This window comes from Haplochromis burtoni, unplaced genomic scaffold (genome assembly GCF_018398535.1).
Source record: "Haplochromis burtoni strain Fernald_Lab_line unplaced genomic scaffold, NCSU_Asbu1 Contig_18, whole genome shotgun sequence".
Taxonomy (NCBI): domain Eukaryota; kingdom Metazoa; phylum Chordata; class Actinopteri; order Cichliformes; family Cichlidae; genus Haplochromis; species Haplochromis burtoni.
The window spans coordinates 2,880,099-2,894,110 of NW_024582379.1; the positions used below are offsets into that span (position 1 = coordinate 2,880,099).

Genomic DNA, 14,012 nt, shown 5'->3' on the forward strand with positions numbered 1-14,012 from the left:
TGTCAACTAATCAAAATTACAAAAATATTTAAATACATAATTATTTTTATTTAAAAACATATTTAATCATGTCACTATTTGATTAAATATGATACAGTGCATCGTGAGTTTATTTTATCTGTCAACCTCCCAGATCATAAATGTCAGGGGGCAGGGCTAAGTGAACTGGTTTGTGTTTGTATAAAACAAGCAGCGGTTAGTAGATCACCCACAGAGCTTTCCAAACCAAATCTATCCCATAAGGGCATATATGACAGCTTTGACCACACAGTTTTTATTGGGTTTCTTGCATGGAGCACTGTTCAGAACCTGTGATACATAAATTAGAACAGGAGCAACTATAATAATTTTTATTTCATAATTTTTAAAGGCAATTGAATTTTTTTTGTTGACAATTGTTTTCATTGGAATGTCTATACTAAACTTATTTAGGACATTCCTGGCTTACTATGAGCACCAAAGATCCTATAAGTAATGTAACAATTACAATAAATAAACATATTAAATGACCAGAAAGATCCTCCTGGTGTTTTCATATCGAAAGGAAAGCATTTCCCCCCACCTTTATTGCTTTCGAGTGCTTTTGTGACTATCATGCTTTTAATTTGAAAAGGCTCATCCGTTGATCTTCTGTAACTAGGCAACAAAACGCTTCCCTCCAAGTAGCAGCCAGACAGAACAGACAAAAACTTTTGGTAGGAATAAAATTAGAAAGAGCAAATATCGAATAGAGCTTAAATGTGTTGTTTTTCTGTTACTATTTGGCCTACAGTTAATTTAGGGCAAGGATAACAAGGAGAAGGCTTATATAAGTACCAAAAGGTAAGGTTAAGCATAATGGAGCCACCCACAAGCTATGAAGCTGAAAAGCACCCAGTAGTGGGACAAGAACAAGACAGGGGAGAAGCAGGTAAGGATAAAGAAAAGGAAAACTCTGACATACCGAGGAGGACTGGGCAGTCTCAAGTCTACACTGCAACTAGAGACACACTTTTCTCAAAGAAGACAACTGATGCTGAAGCACATGTACTGGTAAGTATGTCCCAATCAGTGTTTATATTTGAGTGTAATTTGAAAGTATTTGTCTGTTTTACTTCACATATTCTTGGCAATACCCTAAACCTGTCCTTCATCCAGTCACTAGATTTCATCTGTGGCATGAGCCCTGCTCTTCCCGTTTTCACTCTGCAAGACCAGGATGAGCTGGTTTTGCTCTATGCTGCGGCTCATGTTGGGATTATTTACAATCACACCTCAAAGTCCCGGCACATGCTTAAGGTAAAAATCACTTCAGCTTTTTGAACAATGTAAGAGTAAGTCATTGCTTTAAGTTGCAATAAACAGTCTGACAAATCAGATCATGTTAGCCTGGGTTTTCATGTTAAATGTTCACAGTATATATCTTTTCATAAAAGGTGTGCAGATTTATATATTCTCCTTAATGTCTTTAGGGGCACTCCCACTCCATTTCATCTATGTGTGTGAGTGAAGACAGACGCTGGATTGCAACAGCAGACCGGGGACCAAATGGCATGGTGATCATATGGGACTCCTACTCTGGGTATCTCTTCATTCTTCACACATTGAGGCATTTTCACTGCATTAACCTTGCTCTCAATGGTAACCACCTATATGATAAATGTTACAGTATTCCTGTGAACACGTTGTTTGACTGTCACCCTGACGCCGGTGTCATAGCAATAGTGTTTTCAAGCGACACAAAACATCTGGCAACACTTGGGACAGAAGAATTTCAAGTAAGTATGGCAGCTCAGGGCTGTCACAATATCAAATTTCCACCGAGCTATTGTGCTGGCAAAAAATACAAATAAAAAATAAATCACTGTAATCATAATATGTGTATGGAAAATAAAAAATGATAGCAGCATCAGTAAAATGTATATAAATTAATCGCTCTTTTTAAAATTTGTTTTTCTAATATTTCAATGAAACTGCATTTTAGTCATTTTAGGTCATTTTTTTAAGAGTCATATCACCATGTGGGATTGGCAGTCATATGGAAAAGAAGGTTTTGCAGGACGGTTTCTGTGAAAAAATAAGTACACCCCATGAATCGGTGGCTTTTAGAACCACCTTTAGTAGCAATAACCATTTTCTGTATGACTTTATCAGTCTCTTGCATTATTGTGGAAAACTTTTGACATTGAGGTTTGTGGGTATTCATTTATTCACCATTATTCACCATTCACCATTCACCATTATTCACCATTCATTTATTCACCTTAAGCTGTGCTGTGCTTAAGGTCCCAGCACAGCATTTTAATCAGGTTGAGGTCTGGACTCTGACTAAAAACTTTGACCAAACTTTTACATTATGACCTAAAATCTCCACTTAGGTCTCATCTGTCCAAAGAACATTGTTACATAAGTCTTGTGATTTGTTCAGATGCAACTTTGCAAAACTAACCTGTTTTGCCATGTTCTTGTTAGAAGAGAAGAGGCTTTATCACGACAGCCCTTCTAGACCAGCCATACTTGATCAGTCTTTTTCTAATTTTCTAAATATAGCATTTATCATGCAAACCAAGGACTTTAGAGTCTCCGATGTAGCTCTTGAGTTTTTTTGCAGTTTCTCTGAGCAGGGGTGGATTTGCTGAGACATCCATTCCTGGAAAGACTGTGAGACTGTATTAATACAAACCTAACCTGAAAGTTCCAGACCAGCAAACTGCCAAAACTTCTCCTGTTACAGAGGTGCTCACACTTGATGAGGATAACCATATAGTTTACAGCAAAGATTATTAGATTAGATTTACATTTCATATTATATCTATATTTCTACATTTATCTGTCTATATTTACATAATATCTCTATCATCACCTGGCTGCTAAAGCAGTAAGTGTGCACTTTCTTTTTCACATGACTGCAGCTGGTCAAAAAAAGTTATAGCGCATGCAAGGTCTCCCTTTTAGTTACATTTTACCAGACTAATCTTCTAGCCCTGTTATTTCCTGGTCAAAAGAAATGTCTAATATAGTCAAATTTCAACATTTGTAAGTATAGACTGTGAAATGTTGACAGTTTGGCCATATCGCAATGATGAAACAATTTTAGTGAAAAAGTGAACCAAATGGTGCGATTTTTGACCCCCTCCTATGCAATCATGAGGCGTGTAGCTCAGAGAATGCTGCTGATGTGGAAGGTAACATTTTGTATGGCTTATTTAAATATACTGCAGCTATTACACAAAAAAAGCTGATTCTGAGGATGTTTTGTGAGAAAACTTTACACATTGTATGCTGTCCTTTTCACACAAAATGGTGTAAGTCAGTTATTTAACCAGAATTGTCCAAACGTATACAAAATTACAATTACATAGTTATTTATACTATTATCACATTTTATTTTACATATAAGAGTTACACTGACACCCACAGTTTAGATACACCTAAAAAGAAAAGAAGTTACTGCTGAGATTATGAAACATGCTCTTCACGAAAAGGGAAATTTTATATTAAGCAACACTTCCTGGTCTTAGAAACACTTACATACAAACACAATAGGACAAACAGTGGCTGTATGGTAAAAGCAAACTTTTCATGAACTGACAATCTGCTTAAATTATATGGCGATCTTTTCAGCGTGTGTGCATTTGGGACTGGACCAATGAATCAGAACAGCCTTTGTGGTTTACCGAGCTCAATCCTAAATATGGTTTTCAGGTAAATAAGCTTTCTCAGTATGTGAATAGCACCATTGCTTTATGGAAACGGCACTGTGGTGAACAGATGTTGAAGTGTTAAGCTGTTTTTCAGGATTACATCATGTTTAGGCTGAAGAATAGCTCTCAGCTGCTCAGCAGCAGTGAAAGTCATGTGTTATTCTACAGCAGCGTGAGTTCAGCTGTTCAGTTTGTTTTTTTTTAAAGCGTAGTACAACTGTTATGTATTTATTGTGATAGTGATAGACTCATCCTTTTTCAGGCAAGTGGAAGTCTGCAGTACACTGACCTGAAGTTCAAGAAGGTGAAGATAATCTTCTAAATTTGAAGTTGTTATTAAACTGTCTGTCTCATTATGTAACTGAATATATTGATTTGTGTTCTGGTGTGTTTTGCCATTACAGTTCAATAAGGAAACCAGTGGTGCTGCTGAATTTACTTTGGACCGTTCTGAAAAATTTGGTGTGGCAAATATGTCTCTCAGTCGGTCTGTGTTTCACTGGGAAGAGCCTAAGATCTTAATAGCCTCTGGAGGTGGTGTTGTTGAGTGGCTTGTGAAAGAAGACACGGCCAATCGAATCAACCTCCAGCAACAGCAAATCACTGTTCTGGCCGTCACCGACAGGTGGGCACAGCAAGAAATATTGTCTGTTGTTGCATGTGAGTTGTGACCTGCATTCACCGGTTCCTAATCTATCTTTGTCTGTATGCTTGCACAGCTGCATCGTAACGTGCAATACTGAAAGCCACATCTGCTTTTACAATGGCAAATTCACCCTGCTCGCTTGGTACACTGAATTAAATCTGGATGCCATTGTTTCTATTTCATTTTCCAAAGAGTGGATAAGGAGGCAGCAGGAGTACAGACTGGATTCCAAACCCTTAATTACCAGGTATACAAATTTACTCTACTACAGTGTTCAGCCTAAAGAGCCACTGAACCAGTAGATCAGACTTTTACTGGCCATAAAAGAGACACCAGTCTGATTACTTTCTATACTCAAGTACATAGCAAATATTATTGGTAGATTTATATTTTATATTATAAATCTAAAGCTTGATGCACTGTAGTAACCACTGCTTCCCTTTTTAGATTCAGCCCTGTACGTTGCAGGTACCATTGCTAGAGAGAGATGGATTTATTTCTGTCAGCACTGAGCAAAAATACAAGATAGACAGACAGCTTCTATTTTACCTACTTCTCCTTATATGAGTTTGTGGTACTGCTATGTTTAACAAACTTGTGGTGGACAGGAGCAGACAAAACTGTGGCTTATTTTAAAAAACAGCTGAAAAATTCATCAGTTTAGACAGGCGTTTGGGTAATGTTTTTGTGTAATATGTTTGTTTTTTTTGTCTGATGTATTTTTACATTCCCTGTAAAGTACTTTGTAACCGATTCCTGGCTTTAAAAGTGCTATGTAAATCAATTTTACTTACTTACTTTACTTACAAAAAGTTCACTTTTCTGCTTTTAATTTATGTGCAGAGGTAGTTTAAAGAGATTAAAAGAAAATAATAGTGAGCATCCATTCATGTTCACAGAGGAATTGATCTGTGCTGGCCAATCAACATAGGCCACACACTTTTTTTACTGGCTCAAAGCCATCAGGACACTTGCTATGTTGAACCCGATACTATATCTTCACGCTGAACTGTTTTACACAGCATAATAAAAATACAGATTATCCATTTTTAGGCAAGCTGACCTGTCTTTTTCTGCAGGAACTTCACTGTGACCACTGTCAGTCACAGAGTTGTGCATGTGAACGCAGAGAGCCTCATCACTCGAATTGTGCTGGACGAGGATTATGAGCCTATACATGCACTGACATGCCACCCCAGTCAGTCAGCTGTGGTCACTGGCAACCATGGAGGCATTTTAGAAATGTGGGACTATAGCAGCAAAGTACGCAGTGGTAGAAAGGTCTTTAACACAGAGAAGCAGATTCAGTGTGTCACATTTGACCCTAAAGGTAAGGTCAGACTATGTTTAAAAAGAAAAGTGCTTCCATATCCTCAGTGTGTAAAAGCTGCTGTTAGATTTTGTTTGTCACATTTCATTTCTAAACAGGATTATATCTGGCTGTTGGTTTTGCAAGTGGAGCTGTTCACATACTGAATGCCAGAACCTTAGAGAGTGAACAAGAGGAAGCTTTACATTACACCAAAGACAGCATCCAACTCATCACCTTCTCCTCAGACTCAAAATATCTCGCCACTGCGGTGAGTGAGAGAACTGTGTGGATTGGAATTTGTTATAATGTATTGAGTTTTGTTAGAGCTGTCATTGTTACAGAAACATTTTTTGTTGTTGTTGTGAGATGATTTAAGATTTGCGCGTCTGTCAGGATGCTGGAAAAGCAGTGTCAGTGTTTCACTTGATCACCAAAGAAGGCTCTTTACCTCAGTGGATGCATTTGGGTAGGATCCACTCTCACTACAAGCCCATCAAAGATCTTCTTTTTGGGGTTCACCTGGACAGCACCCAACCCAGACTACTCTCTCTGGGAATGGACTGCCAACTGGTTAGTCTACCTGGTCTAAGTTGCAGCACTCTTCTCTACTTCACTGTTTTGTTTTTGACACGATAATGGTACACGCAAATCTCTGTGCTTGTGTGGAACTGAATAAAAGGTGGAGTACGACCTGGAGAACAGCAGCATGGACCGGCTTGTCATCTTAAGCTCGGAGCGCATTGAGCAAAGCGGCGTGCCAATGTGCATGACTTGGTATCCTCCCCTAACGGCAGAGCAGTTTCTCCTCATCATCACAGATCAATATAAGATGAGGCTTTTCAACAGCACAACAAAGATGTGCAGGTCTGCAAAATACTGTAACAAGATCAGTCAGATGTTGTGTCACAGCAAAATACTCACGCATCTCTATTACATGTTTTACAAAAACAGAAAGACCCTTCAAGGCCCAACATATGGCTCTCCAATTAAAAAGATAGTTGTTCTTCCCAAGTCTGAAAAAGCTGATACAAACTCATATTACCTGGCGTTCATCACAATGGAAAAGGTCAGTGTTTGCAGTATTTTACTGACAAATGTTTGACTTTCACTTCCACCAAATGGTGTGTCTTGTTTAAATTCCTGCAGTCGACTGAATACAGAAGTTTTTTGTGTCTTTCTTTTCTCTGATCAAATTGTCATCACATTGACAGTGATACTGTCATGAAGAGTATTTTGTATTTTCTTTAGTTGGGTCTCCAGATTCTGCCACTGGATGGGAACCCCTACAAGTCGAATGCTTTGATCTGCCATTCAGCAGGAGTGTCTGCGTTTGCCTGCTCCTATGATGGCAGATTCATTTTCACTGCAGGAGGAGCAGACTGCACAGTCCTCTCATGGGAAATAAACTTGAAGTATGTTTTTTTTCTAAATAGCAACCTTGTAATCAGTCGAAATGAAAGAGCAGTATAATGATGTTTCCTGAAATCTGTCTCCTTTCTTGTGATGAATGTAGTGTGCTTGAGGCAGCAGCCGCTTTGGGCGGAAAGGACATGGTACCTTTTTACAATCTCTTAGAGGGAGGACGAGATGGCAAGTTCTACAGAGTGAGTAACATTTTTCCTTTTTCTGCTGAGCTTTAAGTAAACAAGCATAGCATTATTCAGATTTTTTTAGACTGAAACATGTTAGAGGCACACTTACTCAAGTGATTGTTAATGCAAATATATCAGCTTGGATATGGCAGCAGTGTATGTAGACATGGTCAAGATGATGGTCAAGGCACCCTGCTGAAGGCCAAACTGAGCATCAGAATGGGAAAAAAGGTGATTTAAGTAACTTTGAACATGGCATGGTTGTTAGTGCCAGATGGGCTCATCTGAGTTTTTCAAAAACTGCTGCTCTGCGAGTATTTTCCCACACAACCAATTCTATGGTTCACAGAGACTAAATACCCAGTGAGCGGCAGTTCTCTGGGGAAAAAATGTGTTGCTGATTTCCTGAGTCAGAGGAGAATATCAATACTGCTTTGACCTGACAGAAAGGCAACAGAAACTTAAATGACCACTTCTTGCAACGAACGTATGCAGAAGATTAACTCTTTGAAGCAGATGGGCTACAGCAGGACATCCCAATCATCCCCCCAATCATCTCCCAGTGTCACAGTAGATCAGGTCAGGAGACAACTGAGGAAGCTTTGCCCCAGGAAGGCAGCAGGCCCAGACAAGGTGTGTCCAAGGATGCTAAAGGCGTGTGCTGCTGAACTTGGGGAGCCGCTACAACGAGTCTTCAATCTCAGTCTGCAACTGGGGAGAGTGCCCGCCCTATGGAAGACATCCTGCATCGTCCCAGTCCTCAAAAGGAACCGGCCCAATGAGCTGAATGACTTCCGACCGGTGGCACTGACGTCACATCTTATGAAGACTCTAGAGCGGCTCTTCCTCAACCTCCTCCAACCACAGGTACAACATGCCCAGGACCCACTACAGTTCACATACAAGGCGGATGTCGGAGTGGAGGATGCCATCCTGTACCTCCTGCATAGAGCCCACTCACACCTGGATGGGGGAAAAGGCACGGTCAGGATCCTGTTTCTTGACTTTTCCAGTGCCATTTAATACCATCCGGCCCTGCCTGCTTCAGGAAAAACTAAACAGGCTGCAGGTGGACCCCTGCCTGGTCACTTGGATCTCCGACTACCTCACTGACAGACCACAGTATGTCAGGCTGAAGGACATCACGTCTGACACTGTGGTCAGCAGCACAGGAGCACCACAGGGAACTGTGCTGCCCCCTCTTATCTTTACCCTGTACACCTCTGACTTCTGCTACAACTCTGAATTATGCCATATTCAGAAGTTTGCAGACGACACGGCCATCGTGGGGTATATCTGGGATGATCAGGAAGAGGAGTACAGAAGTCTGGTGAGGAACTTCGTCACATGGAGTCAGACAAACCACCTGCAACTCAACATCTCAAAGACCAAGGAACTGGTTGTGGACTTCGGGAGGTCCAGAACAGGTCCACTGCCGGTTCAGATAGAGGGAGAGGAGGTGGAGGTGATCAACAAGTACAAGTACCTCGGGCTATGGGTGGACAACAAACTGGACTGGTCATGCAACACAGACCACCTGTATAAAAAAGCCCAAAGCCGACTGTTCTTCCTCAGGCGGCTGAGGTCTTTTAACATCTGCAGGAAGCTCCTGAGGATGTTTTACCAGTCAGTGGTTGCTGGAGTACTTTTGGGGGAGCAGCACAGCAAAGGAGGACTCATCCAGGCTGGAAAAACTGATCAGGAAGGCTGGCTCTGTGGTCGGCATGAAGCTGGACACTCTGGTGACAGTGGCAGAGAAAAGGACACTAAAAAAACTGCTGCACACGGCCATAAACAACCAGAGGAGTCTGTTCAGTGACAGGTTAAAAAAAAAAAAACCTCCTTTGTCCCACACGCCATCAAACTGTTTAACTCCTCTCTGGAGGGGAAACAGGAGGACAAAGGAGGGGGGAACAACTAAGCTGTAGTGCCTCTTCACTGTGCAATACTTTTTGTTAATAACCAACGGTGCAATAGACTTCAATACTTGAAATGTGCAATTCCCTTGTATTCTTATTCCTATTTATTCTATTTATCCCTTTTGTATATGCTTTATTTATATATGTCTCTGTATTTATATATGTGTATATATGGTATTCTGCTCACATTCTGTAACTTCTGTCAGTGCTGTGCTATTTGGAAACCGAATTTCCCAGAGGAACCCACCTGAGGGATTAATAAAGTTTTATCTTATCTTATCTCTCTTATCTTACAGCAGCTAAAAACAACACCGGGTGCCACTTCTGTCTGCTAAGAACAGGAAATTGAAGCCACAATTCACACAAGCTCACCAAAATTGGACAGGGAAGAAAAAACATCTGATGTCTAATGAGTCTCAGGCAGATGATGCTCAGCTGAGCACCAACCGACTCCACTCTGCCATCTATTCAGCAGTATGTGGACTATAAAACATGGGATAATAAAACTCTTGACCATCTATATGCAGACAGCAGGAATGCATACAAAGCCCCCGCCCTGCCCCCAGTAGGTATTTCAGACAACAACCTGGTCCTGTTAAGATCTCAATATGTCCCTGCTCTTCAAAGACTCCATGTTGCCATGAAGTCTGTGATGAGGTGGATTCAGGAAGATTGCGAAGTTCTGATCCATACTCCCCTTCGACAATGCAAAGTCGTTGTGTCATCCCCATGTGCAAAGCCACATGGGGATGACATCATCAGAATCGTGGATTGTATCACAAGTTATATAAATTTCTGCAAGGATACCATTGTCCTAAACAGCATGCCCGATGTTTACCTAAGAACAAACCCTGGATCACCATTGACCTGAAAGCCCTAATGAATGAAAAAAGAGGGTTTTCAGTTCAGGAAATAAGAACGAGCAAAAAAGGATACAGTACTGGACCCCTGTTGCCCCTCCCTACACAGCACCAATCTTAACACCTCATCAGCCATCAAACGTTCTTCCACTTTGTGTTCCTCTGCCTGTCTCAGTGAGAGACAGGAAGTCACTAAACAAACTGCTCTCAATCATCCGCTCCACACTACAGAGGGACCAGAGCTCATTCTCCCTCAGATTTAGTGCTACCATAAAGAATGCTACAGGAAATAATTCCCACAGTCCTTTATATAACTCTACCATAACTCTTCTTTTTGTGACAGGTGAACACACCTGTCAGGATATAAAAAAAATTCCAAACATTTTACACACTTTTTGCACTACCTCAGATTACCCCTGAGGTAGTTTTACTTTTAGTTTTAACTTTCAGCAGTTCTGAAAGCAAAAAGTGGTCCAACATGGACGATCAACATGTAACTAATAAAGTGTCCACTGGCATTAATGGCATTATATAATATGGTATTTTGTGCACCAAAAACTACAATACATGTATGTATTTGTTTGATCTCTGGTTGTTAAGCATATAAATGTCTCTTTTTAATTCACGGAGCTCTGTTGTTAAATGTTTATGTATTAATTCTCCTCCTTTTACTTACTATTTTTTCTTTTTAAATTGTGTTTATTTCATTGAGCTATTCTTTTTTTTTTTATTTTATTTAAACCTACATGACCTACACAATAATTTCCCAACTTTCCCCAAAAAAGTTTATTTAATCTAACAGATTCATTGTGCTTTTAATTCTGTTGGTTCTCAGAGAGAAAGGCATATGTGCATGAATTTCGCTTATTTAATTGAAATTTTCTTTAAAAAATATGAGCCTACACTTTTTTATGCATGGCTATACAAAATGAATTTACAGAGAAATATATTTAAAAAAAAATATGGCAACTATTTTGGACATTCGGAACTGAAGACCAATGCACATGGCCACGCATAAAATGTATTTCTAAATAGTACAAGAAAATAAGATAAGTCCTCGCCCTAGTACAAGTTTTAAAACTGTTGTTTACTGTGACATTTTAATCAGTAATGGGAGTTCTTCTGTCTTTAGGAGATGGAGGACTTTTTTTATTACTGCCAAGTCCATCATCAAGGCGTGGACTCGATGGAGAAACGACAAGTGTCTTGCAAAATCCCCTTGTCAGAGGTTTCCTCTCTCATGAGAGCTTTGGGGTACTATCCTACTGAACAAGAGGTAAATTCAGTGAAACTAAAACCGGCACTTAATTTCAACCCTTTAATAACAGTTAAACATATTTTCTTCACCAGATAGAAGACATGCAAAATGAAGTTAAGTTCAGTAAGTATGCCGAAACAGGAAAATATGTAAATGACATTGACCTGGAGGAATTTATCAAGCTGTATGTCAACCACCGGCCGGCCTTCAGCATCTCTAGCAGTGATCTGGTTAGAGCTTTTTGGGCCCTTGGGAAGGTTGACAGCACAGGACAGCCCGTCCTACAGAGACAAGAGCTGATAGAACTTCTACAGGTTCGAGGTAACGAGAATGATTGGTCAGCATCTTACTGGTTATAAATCTTAATCCTATGGTCCATGTTTTATTGTCAGTTTTTATTAGCTCATCCAACACGTTTGTTATTTTGATATTAAACCCAGGAGAACACATGACAGAGGAAGAAGTGGTGGAGTGTTTCACTGCTCTTTTAGGCCTCGATGATGTGGAGGAGGAGGAGGAAGAAGGAGGGGGACTATCTGAACCTAAAAGTGTGTAATGCAACAACACATACTTCCAAGTCATTACCAAAAAATTCACATAAATGCTGAGACTAAAATATTTTTTTCTGTGCATGTACTCAGGTGGACATTCAGAGTATACACTGGACTCTGTGATCCCAAGTGAGATATCTGTGGAGACATTCACAGGTCAGATCCTGGGCTTCACGTCCTCAGCAGAGCAGAGCAGCAAGTCTTCCCCTCCAGAGTGATGAACCAAAAACGTCTGCCTGAGAATCTATGTTTATGACGAGGTTTTAGCTCTGCTGGTCTGTTTAAAGACCAGCAGTATTACTGTAACATGTTATTAACAGAAGGTAGAGTGTAATCTGTGTTTAGCTTAAAATATAAAACATATCTTATACTAATACAAAAAGTCAGTTAAGCAGTAGAGAGTTTTTTTCTGTTGATATTTGAGTGTTTCTGATGACAATCGCTTCCACATGTTAAATGGATAAAATGCATTCTAATAAAGGAAGATTTAAAACAAGTCTTGTTCTCTTTTATCAGCCGCTCCCTTCATAGGTCGCCACAGCGGATCATCTGGCTTCATAGGATCTTCTGTCAAATCATCCTGCTGCATGTCCTCCTTCACCACACCCACGGATCTTCTCTGAGGTCTTCCTCTTTTCTTTCTACCTTGCAGCTCAATATTCTAAAGCCCTTTTTCTGATATATCACCTATCCTCGCCAAACCATCTCAGACTTGTTTCTCTAACCTTGTCTCTAAACCACTAAACCCGATCCTTAAATTAAAGATATTTTCACAATTCACAAGCGTGATCATTCGTCTTTCCTCGCTGCAGAAACGTGCCTGTGGCTGCAGGGTCTGATTAGTGGGCGGGGCTCTGAGGCGGCCCAATCAGAGGCGCTTTTCGACAGGAACTTCCTGCTCTGGGCAGAGGGTCCAGTGAGCAGCTTCTCGTCAGCTGGTGGTTGAGACTCGTAGCTACGTCAACTCAAGACAACAAGTTAAGTTGGGAGTTTAATGACCGACAGCGAGCTTAGCGATGAGTGAACCGAGGGCCTCGACTCCGCGGCGTGAAGCTGGTGAAGTTTAACGGTCGGCGTGTTCTCCGGAGAGACTCATGAAAGGGAGAGTTTTATTGTTCTAGCTTGCTGGCTAACTTTAGCCATTTGTCTGGTGAGTTATCGACATGGCTATGAGCGAGGTGTCCCTGCGGCACAAATACCGTTGCCCTTCCGCGAGCATAAAGCAGGAGCAGGATGACGACTCGGACACGGAGGAGACTCACCTAGGGCTGAGGAAGGCAGAAGGACTGGAGTCTCAGATCATCCATAGCGGACACTTCATGGTGTCCTCGCCCCACACCGAGCATCCGCCGAAGAAAGGCTACGACTTCGACACTGTCAACAAACAAACGTGTCAGACCTATCATTTTGGAAAAGCGAGCTCGTCGCACTTCTCCATAGACGCCTCACTGACGAAGCTCTTTGAGTGCATGACTCTGGCGTATAGGTAAGTTATGGCGAACTATGTAAACACATGGGGACTATTCATTTTCACTTTAGCTCCTCCTCACCCACTCCTCCACGCTGAGCTTTCCTCTATGTGCAGAGTCAGGCATGGGGCGACTGCATGCGGTCACGAGTCTTCCTTTAACTTCCTGCTCGATGATCATGATCTTGTAGGGAGTGTGGTCCTGGAGATAGTTGTAGAAGCCTTACTTAGATCAAGGAACTAGACACGGAGAAAAACCAAGCCCTGCATCTAATTATGTAGGGATTTAGGTTGAATTGTGTAAATTGCTAAAAAAATATCGTCTGCAACTCATATTATACTACATGACATCATCGGGTTGTGAATTTGCAGTATTTTTTATTTTGTAGAAATGTAGGCCACCTTTCCAGTAAGACTACTTTCTTTTGATTGGGTGCTTCTTAAAAAAGTTAGTTAGCACTAACTACTGCAACTCGCATTCACTCAACCACACACACATACAGTGACTTAACTAAAACACACACATCCACTCTACCACCTGAGACAGTTCTACTCTGTTCTACTCTAGTTCTACTCTGGCCAAGCCGCATTGTCCAAAAGACTCACACAGTGTGCAGTACAGTAGATAATACTCAGTACAGTAAATACATGCAAAAATGATGCAACGGAAAAGAATTGGACAAGAGGGACAGGCTGTAAAATTTGACAGGAAGAATGGAAAGA

The 14,012-nt window shown here is 40.9% G+C and overlaps 2 protein-coding genes across 6 annotated transcripts in view; both read left to right on the top strand.

Moving 5' to 3' along the window:
* The first annotated feature begins 102 nt into the window (after positions 1-102).
* On the top strand, positions 103-12,320 carry cfap251 (cilia and flagella associated protein 251). Of its 3 annotated transcripts, XM_005916253.3 has the most exons (20): positions 103-1,032; positions 1,138-1,278; positions 1,452-1,561; positions 1,649-1,757; positions 3,604-3,684; positions 3,778-3,855; positions 3,946-3,987; positions 4,088-4,308; positions 4,403-4,576; positions 5,409-5,659; positions 5,758-5,909; positions 6,035-6,211; positions 6,321-6,505; positions 6,593-6,707; positions 6,890-7,053; positions 7,155-7,245; positions 11,145-11,288; positions 11,363-11,591; positions 11,711-11,818; positions 11,912-12,320. In XM_005916253.3, the coding sequence occupies exons 1-20, from the start codon at positions 838-840 to the stop codon at positions 12,037-12,039; spliced, it is 2,895 nt and encodes a 964-aa protein (XP_005916315.1). In that variant the 5' UTR covers positions 103-837; the 3' UTR covers positions 12,040-12,320. The 3 variants fall into 3 exon arrangements, 2 of the variants coding, with proteins under 2 accessions (XP_005916315.1, XP_042074310.1); XR_001336053.2 differs by lacking the exons at positions 11,363-11,591; positions 11,711-11,818; positions 11,912-12,320 and adding an exon at positions 9,449-9,626 and having other exon boundaries at positions 11,145-11,258; XM_042218376.1 differs by lacking the exons at positions 11,145-11,288; positions 11,363-11,591; positions 11,711-11,818; positions 11,912-12,320 and adding an exon at positions 9,449-10,654.
* Positions 12,321-12,717: 397 nt separating this feature from the next.
* LOC102292926 (MLX interacting protein) overlaps positions 12,718-14,012 on the top strand; it is a 25,590-nt gene continuing 24,295 nt past the window's right edge. For all 3 annotated transcript variants that reach the window (XR_006054089.1, XM_005916254.3, XM_005916255.3), the window contains exon 1: positions 12,718-13,307. Coding sequence is in view for 2 of the 3 variants with exons in the window: in XM_005916254.3 (XP_005916316.1) it covers positions 12,985-13,307 (323 nt within the window). In the remaining variant the exon portion in view is untranslated. The remainder of the gene's footprint in view (positions 13,308-14,012) is intronic.

Coding starts and splice junctions, on each gene's coding strand:
- cfap251 (XM_005916253.3), top strand. CDS start 838: ATGGAGCCACCCACAAGCTATGAAGCTGAAAAGCACCCAGTAGTGGGA. Junction 3,685..3,777: donor ATCCTAAATATGGTTTTCAG/GTAAATAAGCTT, acceptor GCTGTTTTTCAG/GATTACATCATGTTTAGGCT. Junction 7,054..7,154: donor TCATGGGAAATAAACTTGAA/GTATGTTTTTTT, acceptor TGATGAATGTAG/TGTGCTTGAGGCAGCAGCCG.